Source organism: Gymnogyps californianus, chromosome 19 (assembly GCF_018139145.2).
Source record: "Gymnogyps californianus isolate 813 chromosome 19, ASM1813914v2, whole genome shotgun sequence".
NCBI lineage: Eukaryota > Metazoa > Chordata > Aves > Accipitriformes > Cathartidae > Gymnogyps > Gymnogyps californianus.
This window is the reverse complement of record NC_059489.1, coordinates 4,504,346-4,525,992: the sequence shown is the minus strand read 5'-3', so window position 1 is coordinate 4,525,992 and position 21,647 is coordinate 4,504,346. Positions and strand designations below refer to the sequence as shown.

At 36.1% G+C, this 21,647-nt stretch overlaps 1 protein-coding gene across 2 annotated transcripts; it reads left to right on the top strand.

The window, feature by feature from the left end:
- The first annotated feature begins 248 nt into the window (after window positions 1-248).
- ATAD5 (ATPase family AAA domain containing 5) lies at window positions 249-18,356 on the top strand. Of its 2 annotated transcripts, none has more exons than XM_050908258.1 (23): window positions 249-314; window positions 1,308-3,109; window positions 3,464-3,551; window positions 4,145-4,309; window positions 4,573-4,711; window positions 5,193-5,277; window positions 5,752-5,933; window positions 6,745-6,902; window positions 7,218-7,371; window positions 7,597-7,890; window positions 8,064-8,160; window positions 9,058-9,140; window positions 9,258-9,403; window positions 9,542-9,692; window positions 10,141-10,311; window positions 11,305-11,423; window positions 12,321-12,414; window positions 12,648-12,712; window positions 13,638-13,818; window positions 15,090-15,277; window positions 15,574-16,391; window positions 17,548-17,712; window positions 17,903-18,356. In XM_050908258.1, exons 1-23 carry the CDS (start codon window positions 249-251, stop codon window positions 17,979-17,981), a joined length of 5,490 nt encoding a protein of 1,829 aa, XP_050764215.1. In that variant the 3' UTR covers window positions 17,982-18,356. The 2 variants fall into 2 exon arrangements, with proteins under 2 accessions (XP_050764215.1, XP_050764216.1); XM_050908259.1 differs by having other exon boundaries at window positions 7,218-7,375; window positions 7,601-7,890.
- Window positions 18,357-21,647: the final 3,291 nt, after the last annotated feature.

The window sequence follows — 21,647 nt, the reverse complement described above, 5'->3', positions numbered from 1 at the left end:
ACGTGAGGGTGGAAAGCGGCCGGCCGTTGGCAGCGCGGGTGGGTCACGTGGGGCGCCGTGGCGCCGCCCCCTTCCGCGCGGAGGTCCGAATCTTGTCCCGCGCGCGCTTTTCTGCCCGCCTGGCTCTCGCTCCTGTCAGGCGGCGGCGGCGGCCATCGGGCGGGCGGGCCGCGGCGGGGCCGCTCCATGGCGCTAGCGCGCGCCTTCCCCCGCGGCTGAGGGCTCCGCTCCCCGCCAGCGCCCGGGGCATGGTGGGCAGGGTCGCCGTGGCCGCGGCGGCCGCCTCCCTCCCCGGGAAAGACGGCGACGCTCAGGTGGGGACGCGGAGGCGGGCCGGGGGGCCGCGCTGTGAGGGCGGAGAGGGGGCTGGCGGCTGTCTTGGGGGTGCAGCGGGGCGGCCTGGGCGGGGGACGCGGAGGGCGCCCCTTTGTCGTTCGCGCTTGACACAGCGCGTCTGGTGTAAGGGGGGGAGGCGTAAAAGGCCGCCTGGGCGGTGCGGGGCGGCTGCCCGGCCCGGTGCCCGGCGCCGCGCCCTCGCTCGCAGCCTGACGGTCGGCGCTCGGGAGCGCTGCGCAGCCCGCGGGCCAAGCTGTCATGCAGTGCCTTCTTGGGGCACCTCAGCGGAGTCCCCGGTAGCTTTGGGAAGAAGTGTTTTCAGTTTCAGATGATGTGATTTCAGAAGAGTTCAGTTTTTAACAAACTAGGAGAGTTATAAAAGTCTTTGTGAGCCGTCTTTCTTGGAGTCATACAAATAAATTCTCTTTTATGGTTTGAATTATGATATGAGGTATGAATTCTCTCGTATTCATTTTCTTTAAGTATTTTAAAAGGTATAGTTTCTTCTTAAGATATGCTAGATGTTTCCTTTATGGTAGGATCATACATCTTTAAGTGATGTTGGAATTCTCTGTTAAGTGCTCTACAAATGCTCTGGTGAACATCTCAAAGTAACCAATAGGTAGACCATCTGAATTGAAGTAGACTTTCTGAACTCTAGTATTATGAAATGTCTGCAGAGCTGTTCTGAAGACCTTGTGGTCACTTTCAGTTTTGGCAGTCTCAAAGTTTCAGAACAGGATTTTTATTTATTTGAAATGGCAGAATCTTTATTTCAAGCTTAGATGGCTTTTGAAAACATGGAGATAAACTTGATGTGCACAGTCTTAGCACATTGACATGAGTTTTTTATCCCCTGAAAAAGTACTAGTGTCACTAATATATACTGCAGGTACTGTACTGCTTTATATTACCACACTACGTCATCTTAAGTTTTTAAAAACTAAGATTAATGTTGAACTTTTTTATAGCCATGCAAGAAACGGCGAGAGGAAGATACTTCTGTAAAAACAATCACAAGATACTTTTCACCATTAGCAAAACCAGTGGATAAAGTGTTGTCACCACCAAAACCCAACAATATATTGGATTATTTTAAAAAGACATCTGTAACTGAGAAAGCTACATTACCAGTTGTAGCTGGAGAAAATAAAACACCATTGGATGCTGATGACAAAGACTGTAAGTCACCTTTTAAACCACCTTTAAAGCGGAAGAGGAAAGGGAAGAGAGTTAATTTAAATAATAAGCTAAGAGAGATGAAAGAATCTGAGAATGAACATGAAATAGAAATTAGTAGTGATGACAGCAGAGAAACAACAGGACTGAAACAAGACAGTAATGATTTTATTGCTACCTGTACTTTAGTTGACCAAAAATGTGCAAAAGAATTAGCAGAAGATAATGTGCAAAGAGAGAACTTCTCAAATGCTGTCATCTACAGAAAAAATGCAAAGAAAGTTGGTTCTGAAATAAATGGGACAAAAAATAGCATAAGAAAATCAAGGAAAAGGAAGCACAAAGTAAATATAGATTTGTCTGAAAGTTTTTCATCTGAAAACCAGCTGAATGAAAAGTGTAAAAAGGAAACTGAAGATAAGAAAAAGATGGTATCTCCTACAAGAGCAGAGTGTGGTGCTACTATTAGTGATTCCAGTTTTGAAGTTCATACGGATGATAAGATGTCACAGGTAAATAATAGTATAATAACAGTGTCATTTGAGGACTTCTTGAAGAGTCAAGGAGAAAATAATGTAGATCATGTTGAAGAAGACACAAAGCCAACAATGGACAATTCTGCTGCAGCAAATGAAATGGACAAAAGTGATAGTATTAGTGACCCAGAAAAGTGTGAGGAATCTCAACAGCTACCACTTAGAACAGTAACTGTCCTTGCACAAGTTCATTCTATTCCCCCAAAATTAGCTCCACTACATAAGGAGCAAAAAGGGTCTAGGAAAATAGCTTCAATTTTTTTTAAGCAGAAAGGATGTGTAGGGGAAAAAGAAAGTAGCCCACCCCTCCTGGACTGTGAACAAACTGAACAGATTACTCAGAAAAGAAAATCTAATGTAGTTATTGAGGAAGAAGAATTGGAGTTAGCTGTACTAGAGACTGCAGGGTCAGATTCTTTGAAGCCAAAATGTACTCTGGAAGAAAGGCATCAGTTTATGAAGGCGTTTAGACAACCAACATCGGATGTAATAAAAAGTGGAGTTAAAAAGGCACCTGGAAAACAAAAGCAAGCCCTTGGAAAGTCTTCAAAAGAAAAAGAAGGACCTGAAGATGACATTGCTTCAAATAAAGGATTAGAAAGTGGAGTACCAGAAGATTATTTGGACAAATATACACATTCTAGTCCTGAAAACAATAGAACTAAAACCAAAAGACCTAAAAAGTTTCAGAAAAAAGGAAACAGAAGAAGGAAGGCTTCAGAAACTAAGGAAACAAATGTATTGAATACTAGCAATTATAATGAAGATGAGGATTCAGGAGCTAATATTCTTACTAAGGAAAACACTTTAGATGTAAGAATTTCATCAAGTCCAAAAGTGAATGACTTAAGGAGGAGTTTACGGCAGAAGAAAATCAAAACATCAAAAAATGTTACACCTAAAAAAAACAGGATTAGAAATACCTTTTCTGAAGATGAATTAAGTGGCTGTCCTTTACAGACTTCTACACCAAAAGCAAGCAAGCAATCCTTGAAGAAAAGTAACGTGTATAAAGCCGAGGTGATTACCGTACCCTTTGACGGAAACAGCCCAATAAGGTAAACATTTTAGAGTATATTCTACCTTTTTGCACTTTGTTTTCCTGCAAGTATTTTAGGAGTAAGACATAATTATAAATTGATTGGAATGCATACCAAAGCTGCATGAATACTGATCACGATGGATAATAATACAGAAGAACCAAAGCTGACTCTATAAATGTGCTTGCATCAAAGACATTTAAAAAAAAAAAATCAACCAACCAACCAACAAAAAAACCCAACCAACCGCCAACTGGGGGGTTGCTTCTGTTTGCAGCACTGTATTTTTAAACGCTTTTGAAAATGAGATTGAGAGTAACATTTCCCTTTATTAAAAAGTAATAATTTCATAATACTTTTTTCCCTAATTAGAATGAGGTTTACACGTATCAATGCGACTACAAAATCAAATAAAGCTGAAGCAATGAAAAATGAAGAGTTTAACTCCAAAAATATAAAGGTAATTTATGTAACAATTTGTGTTTCAGTATTTTGTCATTTACTATAGGCAATATTTACGTATTGTGTAATACGTATAATTCAGTATTGTGTAATAGTCTAATGTAATACAGTATGACAGTTCTCAGATGCCCTGTGGAAAGAGACTATTGCTGTGATTTATGATAGAATTTGAGATAGTTTCTTGTACAGTTATTGTACCTTAGATTTGAAAATATGTTTTAGTAGTGTAAACCTACTTTTCATAACATAACAAAAAAATCCAATAAAATAGTATGCTCATGTTCTGCAGGTTCTCAGAATGGGAGATAGTGTTTGGGCACAGCAGAACAGCTTACGCTTAAGAACGTCACTCCCCGTATCTCATTTGTTCTGTGGACAAATTGGAGGATCCCCTTGTAGGGCTCTCCCTTTTGAAAAGTATTTATATCATCTTGGTTTGATCTTCCTTTCCATCCTTTCATTTTCTTTTTGATACAAATGAAATTTTATAAAAATCATATGCTTTTATGAATGTGAAAAATTATATTAATATGTGAACTACCTACTGAATATATTGCTAGGTATTTTGGTTCTTTTGTACTTTGTTAACAGATAAGCTCTACTTCTAAAAATATATCCAAAGCGAAACAGCTGATTGAAAAAGCAAAGGCTATACGGCATAATAGATCAAAGGTTAATGAAGACCTACCAACTCCTGTGAGGCGCTCATCTCGACAGCGAGCTCTTGCTGAAAAGAAGAAATTACAAGAAAATGAAGTAAGCCTGTATACTTGGGGGGGGGTGCTGGGGTTATTTTGATGTTTTTGTGATTCATTAAGCAATATATTGGAGATCTTACTCTATATACTTTTTCTGTGTAAACAGTAATAAAAGCATTGTATAATCTTCAAATTATATTTGCTAACTTCTAAGCTCTCTAGCAGTTTCTTCAGTTTTCTCAGTACCGATTACTAAATTGTATTGTTAATAAAGGAGGAAAAGTTGTGTTTCCTTTCTTATTTTATTTGCTTTCCTTCTAGGAATCGGTAGTAATTTTAGATTCAAGCCTGAGTAGTGCCACTACTACAGTGCAGAATGTGAAGCAAAAGAATCTTCGGAGCTTAAATGATGTTTTGGGGAAAAAGTCTAGAAACTTGAAGGTTGCGAAGAACTCAAATGGTAATTGGTTTTTACTGAATGCGTTTAATTTTTATTACAGTTATTGACTATTATAACTTTATTTTATAAAGCTACCTTTGCAGTACATTCATCTTTTCTTCTGATTTTTTAATATAATGTTCCAAAATATACCTTTTATTTTTATGACATGAGTTAATAGTGCAGAGGTTATTTACATGTGCTGCTTTGATTTTTCTTCATTCAGGGAAAACTATGTTTGTCTGAAAAACTGCCAATAGCATACCATGTTCTGTTGTCTTCTAATTTAAGGGGGGTTTTTTAATGTTGCAGAAAATAATGTCTATAGTGATGAAATAACTAGAAATAAAACTATAATGAATTTTGTTAAAATAGCTTTCCCATAAGAAAAGGAGATTCCCTGATGTTCTTAAATGGAACATATAGATACTGAACAGAGAAGCAAGGTTAGAATCCTATATCAGTGCTAATCTAATCATGATTTTTTTTTTTCTTTTTAAAGGAAAACTGGGATATCCACCTTCCTTCCTAGGCAGAAATACTCAAAACTCTGCAGGTGAACCAATTGTCATCTTTGATGAAAGCAGGTCAGTTTTCAAGATTGCAGTTGCTTCAGAATCAAAATATATTTCAAGGTTACTTTAACATTCTCTCATTTTACAAATTTAAATACACTTATTGAAATGTGATGTAAACGATCATGTTTTTTATACTGATCAATATGTTAATCTGCTTGCAAAATTTTGGGGGGTTTTTTGGAGTTGTTTCCTCAACCATTGTTGAGCCATTTTAGATGGTTGAAAATGTAGTTGATGACTGATTAAAAAGAAATCCTACATCACATATAAAAATACAAAACCAAAGAGGAATATCTTTTTAATTGAAATCTAACACAAAATTTAAAATTAAATTTAAGCTTACTACATTTAAATTAATTTTAGCAGTTCTTCCAGACTATTTCTAACTCGTGTGTAGAAGTGAACGTGATTAAATTCTGTTGTAAGCCTTACATAGCTGGTAGTTCTAATGATTTCCCCCCCCCCCCCCTATTTTCATTAAAGCCAAGATGCATCTGAAAATTCTCAAGATGATGATCAGTTCAGAGCAAAACGTGAATTCTTGATGAGTGGATTGCCAGAGTCACTGAAAAGACAGATTGCAAAGAAAGCAGCAGCAATGGAAGCGTACTGTCTTGCAAGTTCTTGTTTTAAGACTGTTGTCCATGTACAGCAGAAGGATGACTGTAAGCTTTTGTTCAGCCATTGTGTAAATGTATATAATAATTTCTAGTAAATCTGTACAGAAAAGCAACTTGAACAGCAGAACTTACTATTATGACTAGAATAATTGGTAGTTCCCTCTTGTTTTGTGTCGCAGTAAGAAAACAAAACTTAACAAGCTTCCAGTGAGATGTTTTTGAATACACAATTTACAAATTAAATTGATGCTAAAGTAATGTATACATTTGGGGGGGGGGATGCAAAATTCTTAATATTTAGTCAAAAAAGTCTTTCAAGCTCCAATTTGGAGAATAAAGATCATGTTGGACTGACTGGGGCAGAAACCATTTCTTTCTGACAAAGGCAAAATATTTCTCAAAAGAGAAAAGAACAGCCCATTTCTTTCTACTAAGTGAGCGAGTGTGCTACAGTGTTCTTATGAAAGGGCATGACAGAAAAGCAGAAGGTAGAATAGCACTTAGCAGAGTTTATATTTGCAAACCAACCAATAAACAAACAAACTCCTTGGTGAGCATCTGTCCTACAGAGACCACGTGAGGTTGCACTGGTTGGGCAAGCAGAGCCCAGGAGCAACTTACTGGAGAAATGTTGCATGCAAAACTGTGCAAATTTGTTCTGCTTGTGGAAGGTGGAATTAATAAAGATAAAAAGTTGATGCAGTGTAAGTTAAATATGCTTGGCTTTGACATGACAAACCTGTAGTTAAAAGAGCATTCACTTCTTTACTGTGGGATGGTTTTGCCTGTGACTGTATCTCTGTTTTGTTCACAAAAGTTTCCTCTTGTTTTGTTTTTGGTGGGGGTTCTTTTGTAGGTTATCCAATGTGGAAATTGAAATCACCATCGTGTCCTCTATTAACTAAGCTAAGGAAACTGAACACTGAAGTCACTAACGTCACAAAAACCACGCTCTCACTTGGTGAATTTTCCACTGTGAATTCAAAAGTAACTGGAAACTGTTCTGCACCTGTGGTTAGTACTTTAAAATGGGGGGTTGTGTTAAAAGAAAAATGAAAAGAAAATCGAAATTGTTTTGTTACTTGTTAGGACGTCTATTGTTTTAAAAAATCCTGTAGTTTGAATCTGTGTCAGTCCTGGATTTTATTTTTTTTTCTTGTCTGTGATTTACCCATTCCGCATTGTAACATTAGAAAATTCTCAAGGCTTTCTGTTAATCTCTGGGTTTAACAAGACAGCTACCAATTTAAATTATGCAAAACTGTCATTGTTATTCTGTGTAATATTTTCGAGTAGTAATTTGTGTGTGTGTGTGTGTGTGTGTTACAGCTTTCTGGCCACCGACCAGTTTTTCCTGATACATTCAGGAAGGATTTACTAGATGAGATCATGTCTTCTAATTCTCAATTTCCTGTGAGAAAATACTTCTACAAATTTCTGAAAAAGCAAACGGAACGGTTGGTTTGTGAAAACAGTATACAAGGTTAGTAATCTACTTAGGGAAAAATAAACTCACACTCTCTCTGGCATAAAAAGGCAACTTGGAATTTCCAGAAATGTTTCAGTGAAGGAATACTGTTGTTGGAAATAAATTGGTCTTCACGTTTTAGGTCATTTTGACCGAATTCTTCAAATATGGCTTAAACAAACATATGGTTGTAATGGACATAGCTTGAAATTTTAAAAGGATGTACATTTTTTTTCTTAGAAAGCAGAGATGGCACTACAAATTCTGAGGTAAATCAGAAACATTCTGACAATTGGAAGGAAACTAAGAGGAAAAGAAAAGAAACAGAAGACCACAAATCAAAAAGAAGAAAACAGATTGAAACTACAGAGACTGAAATAAAAACCAGAGTTTCCAGGAACCTTATTTCTCCCATATCTGGAGAAAAACAAGCAGAGACAGGACAAGCAACACATTTGGGAAAAACCAAGACCCAGAAACCAGATGTTACGACCAAAGACTCCGAGTATTTATTAGAGCCAAATGCACTTTCAGGTAACTGCATTTCCTGTCTGACTTTAATTCTCTTTGCACTGAGGGAGTGTATATATGATGTATGTCAGCTTTCCACTGTGATGCAAAAATCATATCTAGTCTTAGTATTCTACTAGTCTTGATCCGCTCTTTTGCATGAAGAACTATTTAAAAATGGATATTTTTTTCTGCAGGTGTTGAAAAGGAAGACATGCTCTGGACAGAAAAATACCAGCCTCAAGATTCTAGTGAACTTGTAGGGAACAAGAAAGAAATTGAAAGGCTACACAGGTCAGAAGTGGGAGCATGGATCCATTCTTAAAAGAACTCAAAACATCCTATTACTTGATTGTGCTCAAAGAAGTGAAGTCAGTTATTTTACACTATGCTTGAGTAACACTTACAGGGTATATGTTTCTGGCCTTTGTTTTGGTTTACTTCCAAAAAGTTGCAGAAACAAATTGTCAGTTGGTGTGAAAGATCTTTTGGTCATAGTTTCTTTTACAGTAATACCTCAGTAGCTTGTATGGTATAGTACAAAACAAAAACACACATGAAATGCTACATTAGGCTGTGGGATAGAATGAAATCTATCAATTAAGTAACTAAGTAACTAATGCCCTTACAATTTTAGTAAAAATTATTTTTGTCAGGTTATTTAAGCTTACACACTATGAATGAGAGATAGCAACTTATCAGTACTTGTCTATACTTCCCTACAAGCTTGCCTGATCCTGATCTTGATGCACTGCCTCTGCTTTTGACAGTAATTTAGTGCTCAAGTCCATCTAATATATTGTGCTTTCAGTTACATTTTCTGTGTGGGTTTAAGTTATTGTGGCTCTTAGGCAGAATTTAAAGATCCATCTGACAAACAACACTAAACTATGAATGATAAAGCATTTTCCGCAGTTTAAGTAGTTCATTAAGTGACTTGGTTTTATACCAATCAACTAACAGAACAGAGAATGAAGAAAGAATTTGTTTTTACAAAAGAATCAAACAAACCCTGAACAATTTTTTTTTTTTTTTTATTTTTTTTTTTTTTTATCTGAAAGGACTTGATCAGTTTCTGAGAGGGATAACAAGTGGCTGATGTCCCCTAGTTTTATGTTCTGTTCCATCTGAATTTGGTTCACTTTATTCAGCATTAATTTTTATTTTTTGTTCTGTTCCTTCCTTTTATAGTTGGTTAAAAGAATGGAAAAAAAGAGCTGATTGGGAAGAAAAAAGAAATCAGAAAGGGGAAAAGGAGGACAAAGAGCATCAAGGTGCTGACAGAATTAAAAATAATATATATAGCTTCTCTTTGTTAAAGTTGGCATAAAAGTGACATGAATTGATAATGATTTGAACAATCCTTTATTTTCTTTTAAATAATTCTACAGATTCTTTGGACAGCCTTGACTTTAAAGATAATAAATCTGATATTGAGGAAGAGACTAGCCTTTGCAATACAGTTCTGATAACTGGCCCACCAGGAGTTGGGAAAACTGCTGCAGTGTATGCTTGTGCTCAGGAGCTTGGTTTTAAGGTTTGTGGAGTCCTTTCCTCAGTGCTATTTTTCTTATTTGTAACTAGTGATGTGAAAGCATTTGTAATACCATTTTTTTAATATATAAAACTTTTTATATTTCTAATTTTTTTATATATAAATTAAATACCATTGCAGATATTTGAAGTCAATGCCTCTTGCCAGCGTAGTGGTAGACAGATACTGTCTCAACTAAAAGAAGCTACTCAGTCTCATCAAGTGGACAAAAAAGGCGTTAATGCACATAAGCCTTGCTTTTTTAACACTTGTAGCAGTGCCAGGTCACCAAGTAAGTTTCATGGTTATATCTGGGTTTTTTGTTTGGTTGGGGTTTTTGGTTTGGTTTGGGTTTTTTAGGAACTGACTTCCCAAAACAATTTTTAGACATCAGTTGTTTAAAAAAGTTAGCAAATTTCAGCTTCTCTGGCCATAATAATAAGAAATGCTCTTGGTTAACACAACTACATACCAAATTAAATAATGACTTTATCAAAATGACTGACTCTTGATTATCTTAAGTTATTTCTGTAGTGGTGGAGTAAGTGCTATGGCACTTGAATAGAAACTTGAACAGAAAGCATTCCCTATAACAGGAGAAAAGTAAAATAAGCAGAAATCAGCACGGTAAACCTGTCCTGTACTAGATACAAAACTGGGATTTGCTCTAAATTTGCCTGAGAAATGTCAGTTTGAGATTACATTTCCAGCTTAAGTTTAATATAAAACATATCTTGCAGAAAAAATGTATTCTCCGAAGAAAGTTATTTCACCAAGAAAACCTCCACTGTCACCAAAAGGAGCAGGATTAAAACGAAGCTTAGCCCCTAAAACACTTGCAAACTATTTCAAAATTTCTTCCAAACGTAAAGGTAATGATGGAGCAGTAACATCTCAAGAAAAAAACAAAGGTAGGTATCACTATTTAATAATTAGTTACCTTTGGAGATGGAAAAGCTACACTGTACTACTATATATGCGGAGCTGTGTGGAGAAAAGAGTAGAGCACACTTATTACACTCTTAATTGCTGGCAAGAGTTACTTAATGCATCTCAGGTACACCTAACTATATAGGAAGTAGTCATTACTCTGTATTACAGGAGAGTTAACTAGGGTACAGACAATCTGAAGTTCAGTACGCTTTCCTTAGTTGTTTGGTTTTGGTTTGGTTTTTTTTCAGAGCATTTAGGTAAGAGAAGATAAATTTAAAAATGTCCTTAGAAAAACACACCTTTATTACCTCAGTGCCTGTTTCAGATTGGTGTGGAATGGCCATTGTGCTAGGCGGTCTATGTATCTCAAAATGACTGCCACAGAATTAAGAGGTCCTGTAAAGCCAATAAATATTTGATTACAGACTGTGGATGTTAATACGTAGAAGGGCACACTGAAATCTTTTGAGACTCTTAACATTGGAAGGTATATTTCCATGAGATCAGGAAGCCTTAAAGACAGGTTTTTAGAAAGGAAATAATATATTTGGACAACCAGTATTTTTGCACAGACAGTACAGAGTAATGCATGAGCAAAGTGCTGCATAGAATTGGGGCAATTGAGTCTAGTGCTTGTCTTTTCAGGCAATCATATTGCATTGTCTTGAAGGACTTATATCTACTCCATGCCCCCAGAAGATCATAGGTCACAAACAGGTTAGGTGCAGAATTCATTTTACAAATAGTCAGCCCTTCACCAAACATGGGTGAATTCCCAGCAAATTTGTTGCAATTTTTTTTAAACAAGAGACATCAGAAAAGGATGTAGGTCAGATTTCTAAGTCTTTGTGTCAGTGTAGATTTTCTTAAGCAGTTTATACATGGGGTGTTTCTGAAACCAGTGTCTAGAATGCATATTAAATGGTTTCCATCCTCCTTTACTTCCTGCTCAATTCTTTGCCCATCTGCAGGAAATACTCAGAATTCATGTGAAGAAAAGAAAGATGCTCAAATTAAGTCAATAAACAAAGAAGTAGAAGGAGGAGAACAGAACAGAAAAAGTGCAACATCTCTCATTCTTTTTGAAGAGGTAAAATTCACATGAAATATATTGATGTGAGCAATATGTGCTTTTATTATGTTTAAAGAATTTTAACTTTTTTTACCTTCCTCCTTGCGATTTCTAGGTAGATTCAAGTGTGAGGATTATCAACTTCTTAAAAATTAATTCAATGTTTAATGATTTCATCCTCATGAGTACTTTTTCAACCGTGGATCATTATTTTACAAAGTTATTTTAAAAGATAAAGAAACTAGCATCTATCAATAGTTGTTTACTGTTGGAACAGTTTGCAGGATTCTGCTAATTTAATTCCTTTGATTATGTCAAAAGTGTTGGTTTATAATTTTACACTACTTACAGGCATCGAGACACCTTAAAAGTCACCATTAACACCCCAGTAATTACAATATCTAAGCCCACATTAAATTCTTCTTTTCTTTAACCTCTTACCCAAAAATGTCTTTGAGTCTTAAACTAAGAATACAAAATTGCAACCGAGAATGTAATTTTAAGTAAACAAAGGAGGTATAGCAATGTTGCCAAATGTGGGTTGATCCTACAGAGCACTGGTGCAGTTCTATTAAAAAGAAGAAAACAAACCTCAAAAGCCACCTGGACATGGTCCTGGGCAACCTGCTCTAGGTGACCCAGCTTGAGCGGGGGGGTTGGACAAGGTGGCCTCCAGAGATCCCTTCCAACCTCAACCAGTCTGTGATTTTGTAAGCTTCAGCACAGAAGACCAGGATCAAAGTGTTGTGTGCTAACCAGTGAACTTGACCTGAAGCGTGTATACTGTCATTGCCCATGCATGTTCAAGAAATCTGTATTAATGTTAAGTCTTAGTCGTTAACAGTATGACTGCATTCACAGCTTGTAGCTGTTGTGAAAGCTATTGATATTTTGCACTTTGTTTGTTTTCTATAGGTAGATATAATATTTGATGAAGATGCAGGATTTCTAAGTGCGATAAAGACGTTCATGGCAACTGCAAAGAGACCTGTAATTCTTACTACCAATGGTGAGTAGTGTTTGTTACAGTAATTAGGTTTTACAGACAGAAGAGCCTCTTTCAATAAGATGGTTTAAATGGTGGTGGTTGAATACAGCTCCTAAATGTAAAATTAAATGAGTGGACACTGTAAAGCAAGTATTTTAGTATTTGAATAAAGATACTGGCTGCTCTAAGGGGTAAAGAAAATAATTAGTTTTGAACATAATGTCATGACAGTTCACTGATATCTCTTTATACAGATCCAACATTCAGCTTAATGTTTGATGGCTATTTTGAAGAGATCAGTTTTAGAACCCCTTCTTTGGTAAGTCTGTGTTTGGAAATGCAGGTCCATCCTAAGCAGTAATTGTCAGCTAATTTAAGTTTGAAGTTTAAATGTTGGTGTAGGTTTATATTTATCTGATGTAATATATCTGTTTCATCAGCAGACTGGTTTTTGGGGTTTTATGCAAGGATGTGTAGGATGTATTTATCTTTACATGTAGAATTTTTATTACTAGCCTGGAAGATTTATTGTCTTAACCATTTAGTATTTGAGAGAATTACAATAAGAACATCACTTCATCACTTAATTTAGTTTTTAGGATGTAGTGAATAATTTCATACATGATATACCTAATAGTTTTGATCTGAAGGCTGACTATGCCAGTATTGGTTCATTCATTAAAAAGTATAGGAACTATTCTAGAAATATGATGGGTTATTTAATGTAAACACTAGCATTCTGTATAGCAAATAGTTTTATTTGCAACTACGTGTTATATGAAAAACCTAAATAAATAAGAATCAGAAGGAGCTAACTTTTGAGAAGGGGAATTTTTTTAATGTGAAATTAAAAATCTTTTGGGCTACCAGGCAATTGCAGAGTTGAAAGAAAGAAAAACATTTAAAGTGACTATAGTTCACTAAAACCTGTTCACTGGTGATGAGAAGCAAAGGTGTATGTGGTTTCAGGAACATAGGCAGAATATGTGTGTGTTGTTTGTTTTTAATGAGTTGAATTTCTAAATTTAACTTAATTCTCTGATGTGGACTGTTTAGATTTGGTACGGTATTCTGCTTTTCTATAGAGGCTTTAATGCAACTGTAATCTAATTTAATAAACTAATCTTCTGTATTAAAAGGAAAAATGTATTGCAAGCATAAATAGAATAATTTGCTTCTGTGTGACATATTGAGTCTGATTGGTAAGAGTTGTTTTCAGTGGTCTTTGTCTAACTTTTGTTTAGATAAATGCTGCTAGCTATCTTCAAGTGCTGTGTCTGGCTGAGAATCTACGAACAGATGTAAAAGACTTAGCTGCTCTGTTAACCACAAATAACTGTGATATCAGACAAAGTGTTCTCTATTTACAATTTTGGGTTAGAAGTGGAGGTGGATGCTTGAAAGACAAATGTTTGGCACATCATGGTAGGTTGACTTAATTTAATTTTTAAAAAAATTCTCCATCTTAACATGAATTTGATGAAATCAAGCCATTCTTAGACATGTATGAATAGATGGTAACTTTCTGTAAGACTCCTTGTCGTGGTTTAACCCCAGCTGGCAACTAAGCACCACGCAGCCGCTCGCTCACTCCCCCCGCACCCAGCAGGATGGGGAGAGAATCGGGAAAAAAAAAAAAAAGTAAAACTCGTGCATTGAGATAAAGACAGCTTAATAGGACAGAAAGGAAGAAAATAATAATGATAATAATAATGACAGTAATAATAAAAGAATTAGACTATACAAAACAAGTGAGGCACCATGCAGTTGCTCACCACTCGCCGACCGATGCCCAGTTAGCTCCCGAGCAGCGATCTGCTGTGTCCCCTCCCAGCTTCCTGTGCCCCTCCAGCCTTCTTGCTGGCTGGGCATGAGAAGCTGAAAAATCCTTGACTTAGTATAAACACTACTTAGCAACAACTAAAAACATCAGTGTGTTATCAACATTATTCTCATACTAAATCCGAAACATAACACTATACCAGCTACTAGGAAGAAAATTAACTCTATCCCAGCTGAAACCAGGACACTCTTAAGCATCTGGGTAGGGTTTGGGAGGGGGTTTTTTTGGCTACTTCAAAGCCTCGTATACATGCATAACGAACTAAAAGTTTGATTTTTATTGCACCTGTTTATTACCCATCATTATGGTACTTAATTTTATTTCACTTTCCTCTTCTGAGTAGCAAAATTGGGCAGAGCAGGGAGCCAGTAGTAGTTTCCCTTCAACTCAGAGTTTGCAGTTCTTTATCCATTTAGCTGAGTTCTAGGTAATTCACCTAGAAGAAGCAGAACTGAAAAAGGAGAAAAATTGGACAGCTAGCAAGCAGGCAGCAAGGGTAAGAACTTGGTCCCAAAGGATGCAGGAAGAGTATCCTCAACAGGTGTGGGTGTGTGAGACAGCGTGTGAGCGAGCGACAGAGAGACTAGTGGTGCATAAAAGGCAGAACAGACTGTTTCTAATGGTTACTTGCAAAGAAGGGAGAGCGGGCAGATTGGTAACACTTCAGGAAATGAAATGGGAATGATGAATGGGGATGGGGATGACTAATTTCAGTTGCTATATTCATTCAGAACTGCAGCAAGAGGTGACAGTTACAGTATCTTTTATAAAAGGAATTGAGGCAAAGAGGGGAAAAAGCAATTTCATGATGCAATTATTTCTTTTTCAAGTAAAGCATGTTATTTTTGTGCAGGAGGAGATGAGACAAATAAAGCAGACCACGTAATTCATTCTGAAAAGACTACTGATTCCAAGACTGATTTTTGTCAAGCTGATGCATGTCTTCAGGAGTTTCCAAAATGTGATACAGGCTGTGTAGAGACATTGCTTGGCCTTAAGAATATCCTGTTGCCTTCAGAAGATTTGTTTACATTTCTTAAGGTATTTTTGTAGTTGACTAGCTAATACTTTGAATGATTGTCAGATAATTGAGTGTAATCGTCACTATGAATAGCATCCTCTTAGAAGCAAATCTCTTTGAAAAGGTTTGTTGTAGAATGTAGGGGATTCTGTCGTTATTAAGCAAAACCTGAACTGGGGCAGTCTCCTGCAAGCAAAACAGTCCCTCACCTCATAAACACAAAGCCAGCAGCATGAGATTTTCTGTAATAACATTTTTATTTAAAAAAAAAATATTTTAATGTATTAATAAATTTTTCATTATTATTATTTTACAGCACAAAATCACAACCATGGAGAAATGGAATAAATTGATGCAGCTTCTCACAGAATTCCAGATGAAGAAAGTGGATTTTATATATAGTAATCTTGAACTTATTCTTCCCTTACCAGTGCAAGTTCTTTCAAACCAATCTGAAGCCTCTAACTCTATACTTGAAAGGACTACCACAGTTCCTTCGAAAAACAGAGCTACTAACAGTTATTGCTCTGGAAAAAAGTCTAAAAAGACAAAGAACCAGAAAAGACTTGTTATATTGGATGATAGTGACTTATTTGATACTGGACTGAACTATTCAGCTGAATTCATAACTTTGCCATCGGATAGCCCTACATCATGTGCTGAAGTGAATAAAGAGGAATCAAAATTGTTGATGAATAAAGAAGAAAAAGAAATTAAAACTAAAACCTCAGCAAATGAGAAAAGGTCTGCTCTTGTTTTTCAGTGTCTGAATTCACTGACTGAATTTGTGGAGAACATGTCTTTCTTGGATTGCTGTGTGAGCACTAACACCAAGGAACCACTGGAGTTTTCTAAAGATGAAGGATTTCATTGGACAAATGGCAAAATCAAAAATGGTCTTTGTGATGATTTCAGTATAGAAAATACTGATTGGTGGAGTTCCCAGAGCTGTAGTGAAATAAAGGCAGCTATTGAAGCGCTCAGTTTTAACAAATGTTCTGTTAATATTTCACAAAACTTGGAATCCTCTTTGAGTACCAGTAAAACACCTGAAAGTGATCCAGTGGAGGGACTTACTTTGCATATTTCAAACACAAGAAATTATGTATCCTTCAGCCAGTCCGCTGATTCAAGGTAAGACTTTGCTAATATTTCTGGAATATAATGCAGTAGTTTGTCAAGAAAAGTATTTCACAGGGTGTAGGACTGTTTCAGATAGTACGTATGCACATTCATACCAATATGAATGTTGTCAGTATGTCTCAAAATGCTGGAATACGTTCATTTTGCTTGTATAAGCTTAAATTAACTGCTTGGCAATCTCTGCAAAAAGTGTTTGAATAGCCTGACTATAATGTCGTTCAGGAATGATAGCCTTAATCTAGTCTATTTACTTTAAAAACCAACAGACAAACACCACCCCCACCCCCAAAAGAATAACAAAAACCTAAAGGAATGGCTTTTTCAAGACAGACAGATGGACAGAAATGGATTCTGCAAGTACTAGACATGCCAGTTTTTCATCCAGTGCCTGGTCGTATTGAGCCTGTAGTAAATGCATAGGTGTTGCTTGATGAAGACCTAACAAAATTCAGAGCAAAGTTATTGCAATTTTTTTTTTTAATAACTTATGCTAACAAAGAATAACCTTTAATATATTATAAAAGATCAAAGAATACATTGCTGCTAGCAAGTGTGGATATGAAAGATTGATTTTAACGTAAGTGGTCATACTTGAAATGGGCATAATAGGTGAATAAAACCTATTCAAGTGTCTGAATAGGAAAATAGGTTAGACTCTTATTTCTGTAAGTCAGTACCCAGAGAAGCAATGTCAAAATGGATCTAACCATCTAACCTGTGACCAAGTTTGGCCAATATATCATGAGTTATACATTGGATCTGATATTAACATTCTGGCAAATACCAATTGTATAATGCTTTTTATTTTTGAAGACCACAGATGCTTTCGGTTACATTGTCTGATGGATGTACTAAACCTCACATACATAACTAGATTGTGAAGACCTCCCCAGATTAGACTCCATAGTTAAGCTAAGAGCATTGGCCAAAGAAACTCCTGTCCCTCATGTTTCTGTCTGAGTGCACCTTTGTGATGCTGTGTAAGCAGCACATGATCAGAAGTTGCAGGTATCTAATCCATTGGGACTCAGTTTTGGACATCAGTATGTCTTAACAGTTTTAAACCAGTGGATTTGATCTTAAAGGAACAAAATAGCGACTGCACGTTCTTGAACAAGAAACAATAAAGCTTCATTCTCCATTTTAGCATTCACAAAAAAGCACAGAAGAGGCTGGCAGTCATCAGAACTGTATTTTCCAGAAATCCATTAAACCTGGGTAATAAGCAAGCCAGCATACTTGAATACCTCCCCACTCTTCGCAGTATCTGTAGGTCTGAGAAGCTTAAAGAGCAAGGGAAGACTAAAAGAAGGTAAGTTTTGGTTTTCCTAAATCTTGCTACATTTCAATATACAAGGTAGTTAAGAATTTTAATAAAATATTTTGTCAAATAATTCTGGACAAGAAAGGTGAACGTTTGCCTCTCCAAATAATAAAAGTGTTGCCTGGTATTTGGAAATAACTTTGTCCCCTTATAGTCACTTTTACTTTTCTTTTTATAGGTTCTTGCATTATCTTGAAGGGATTCATCTCGAAATACCCAGACAAATGATAAATGGTTTGTCTCTGGACTTCCCTTAAAATTGCTAACACCAGAAATACTTTGTGCCTAATGGTGGTATTCTCACCATAGTTTGATTTTATTTTTTTTTTTTACCACGTTATTTTATTGTATATTCAGAGCCATTTGTATATTAAATTTCTATAAGTATTTAAAATAATGTATATATCTATTGTCTTGATATTGCTCTCCACAACTGAAATGTGGGTTGGTTTGGTGCTTGTCCAATAAGTGCATTTATAATATTAAATGCACAAACTAATCAATGGGGACTACTTCATACTATCTTTCTCTGTAATTTGTATATCACATAGCAAGAAGTCCTTTTGTAACAACCAATGGTCACAACTTCCACGGCCAAGTTGCTTTTTTCTGAGGAGACCGTTTTATTAACATAAGCTTGTTTCTTTCTGAATTTGCAGTTGTTAAATAACTCGGGGTGGGAGGGGGCAGGGAGAGGATGCCACAAGTCTTCTCAAGTGTAAATAACTAAAAACACCTCTTCACAATAAGGACTGGGTAACAAAGTGTTTACAAAGCACTATGCCTCAATGTACATATATTTGTATACTTTCATTTCATTATTTACAGCTGTCAGATCTGCATGTTAATCTCCTAAAAAGGTAGAGAAATTATTACTGTAGCTCAAGATGGTCTCAGAGATTAATTTTGTAAATAATAATTATTCCAGTGTTACTTTGGTTTCAGTAATATTTAACTACTTCTAGTCTTGTATATTGTGTTCTATTTTTATACGTCATTTTGTATTTGACAAGACTTCAGCCTATTTGTGATTGAATCTGTTTTTATACGACAATAAATTTGTGAGACTTTGCTACAATTCTGAGTATTTCTGTTGTATGAAAAGTAAGACTCCTAAAACTTAATGTTTTCAGTCCATAAAGATGATGTTTAAGGGTTTTTTAACTGGAAATATTTCAACCATGTACTTTTCTGCCTTTATATTGCAGTTGGACTGTTCCTCTTCCTCAAACTGAGTCAGATTGGTGCCATGCAGTGGTACTCCACTTACCTCAATGTCTCTGTAATAATAACGAAGGCCATTTTCTAGTACATTCTGTTCTCATCTTATATTTTTCATGTCTTTAAAGATGTTCAGGAATGAGAAATATTTATGAAAACAGTAAATTATTTTAAGCTTCCACATTGTAGATAATCATCTTTATAGCTTACTCTTATTATCAAATAAGAATGAAATAAAATGGTGGCTGTTAAAATCTTAATGGGTTGTATTGTTGTATCAATGGTCTAAGCAACTCCTGTACATTTTTGTAAAAATAAATAAATACATTTTAAAAAAAAAATTAAAAATAAAAAAGTAAAAGTATATCTGTTCACTGCTTTATAAAGGCAATCTCAATCTAACTAGATTACAGTGGGGACTTATATAAATTGGAAACAGGCCCTATAAAGTGTTATTATTTTAGGAAATTCATGGGTAATTTAAGACATAAAGTAGAAAGCAATGGGAGACAACTTACCTCCTTTTGAAGTCAACTCTCTAGTTCTAATAACTGCCTTAAGAATTTTTTTTTTTTATAGAATCTCCAGGCTGTAGTGGCCAAAAGGTAAGGTAGAGTTCAAGTATTTCGCTTCTTGATAAGATACTTGTGTGCAATTACCACATAAAACCAACTCAAGCTAGTTTGAATGAAAGATAATCTACTTGTGATGATTTACTTGAACTCTGATAAACTAGCATTTTTATGCATCAAGTATGAGCATCTTTTGTATGCTAGAAGAAAGCAAGTTTCCATCAGGGATGGGCTGGTCTTGAGGAAAAGAGATCTGGGGCTGGTTTTGATTAACTCTGCTTAAAAGGAAATGCTTCACAAGATCCATTCCAGTACTGCGGAAGTCGCCTACCTTTGATTCAAAATGTTTTCCTGCAATAGTTTGGGCCCTGCTTAGTACTTTATACTGCCCATCTAGCTAGCTTGTGTGTCTTATGTAGTAAGGCACACAACGTTGCTTCTGCAGTGTGAAAGTATAATGTAAGAAAAAACAAGCTTCTCTTTGGAGCAGAAAACACCTTTTCTTCCAAAACATAAAAATCAGCTTCAGGCATCTGGGGAATGACTGAAGATACCTGGAAAGAAAAAAGACAAAACCCATGCCTGCAATCTACCTAAAGAAAAGAATTCAATGAAACCAGAAGTAAAAAAACCCTGGAGTTTCACAATGACTCTACACCCTATTTAAGCAGTAGCTATTACTAGGTGTACAATAATTTAAGAACAAAAAACCAACAAACATGTTGTTCTTGTTGAAATCTCAGTTAAGTTTCAAGCTTTTCTTTCTTTTTACTGTCATTCTAATATTGCTTTCTAGAATGTAAATGAAGGTGACATTATTCTACAATCCCATGAATAATACAGAAAAAAGCAGTTAAGCCTTAGGCATGTTCTTGCAAGCATATGCTGTATTAATACTAATGCAGAGTAGAAGTAGGAGGATGGAAGGAACCCTTTACAAGCAAGACTATCTCAGTCTTTGTAAAAGCCCTGAAACAGGGCAAGATGTATCTTGACAGCAGAGGGCTGCGAAGGACGTGTCCCTTGCAAGTTGCAGAAAGACACAAGCTCAGCCATCTGAGTATGACACTAAGAAAAATCATGGGGCTACTGACCAATGCTGGGTTTTTTTGGTGGTGTGTTTGTATGTTGTCTTGAATATAAATAACCACTTTGCAAATGTCATACAGATTCTCTTTATTTTACAGGATTTGTAAGGACACCACAAAAATTAAGCTAGCAAAAGAGCTTCAATGTATGGCTTGCAAGAAAATTCTCTCTGGGGAAAATTAAATCCATTTTTACATTCTAGTATACAACAGTTCTTAAAGGGTAAGTGCTGAAAAGAGATTTTATGTAGGTAGTTGAACAAATCAAACAGCAGCAGAATATCTGAAAAGTTATTTCGTGACTTCACAATATTTTTAAAAAAAGGTACAATGCTATTTAGTGCCCAAAAAGATGGAAAAAATGTGTCAGTACTTTCAACTGAAAATACATCTCTAGTATAGTATTTCATCATCTGCAAAGTAAGTAATTACACAGTGTTTTTACAAGATTATACATAAACTTTACCAAAGAAGAATCGGATGTTATAGTGCACTATAGTAATGCAAGTTAATTATGCAAATTATTTTTAACCTGAAACTAGTAAAATGAAAAATACTTGAATACCTCCTAATCTATTTCTGATTTAATTAACCCTCTTGAAAATCCCTCATCTTAAATTTCTTTTTTCTTTTCTTAGATAAACTGAATATTAAGTCACAGACTTTTTGACATTGGCTTTATCTTGAAAGAGGGACATTTTCATTAGGATTTGCAAATCCTGAAATGCTGTATTTTCCCTGTATTGAGTTATGCTGACAGTTTTTTTTTTCTGGCACCACTTTGGTGTCACACAGCTCCTTCTCAGATACTGTGTTGAGCACTTGCAGGGTGGCAGAGCACTGCTGAGGAGAGCGTAACCCGCCTGCTGTCTGGGGTATCAATGTTTTGATCAATGTCTGGTGAATGGATGCCGTTCTGTTATGCAGCAAGCTTTTTAAAATTATTTTTTTAGAGACAAACCTGAGGTGGAGTTGAGGCAAACGTGTAGGTGCGTGGATGAGCTCTCCTCCTGGAAATAGGACCCTTAGGAGTTTCTGCTCC

Bases quoted from the DNA above. Each gene is read 5' to 3' on its own strand.
- ATAD5 (XM_050908258.1), top strand. From the start codon at position 249: ATGGTGGGCAGGGTCGCCGTGGCCGCGGCGGCCGCCTCCCTCCCCGGG. The intron at 3,110-3,463 runs GTAAACATTTTA...TTCCCTAATTAG, and splicing joins GACGGAAACAGCCCAATAAG to AATGAGGTTTACACGTATCA. The intron at 9,141-9,257 runs GTGCTGACAGAA...ATAATTCTACAG, and splicing joins GGAGGACAAAGAGCATCAAG to ATTCTTTGGACAGCCTTGAC.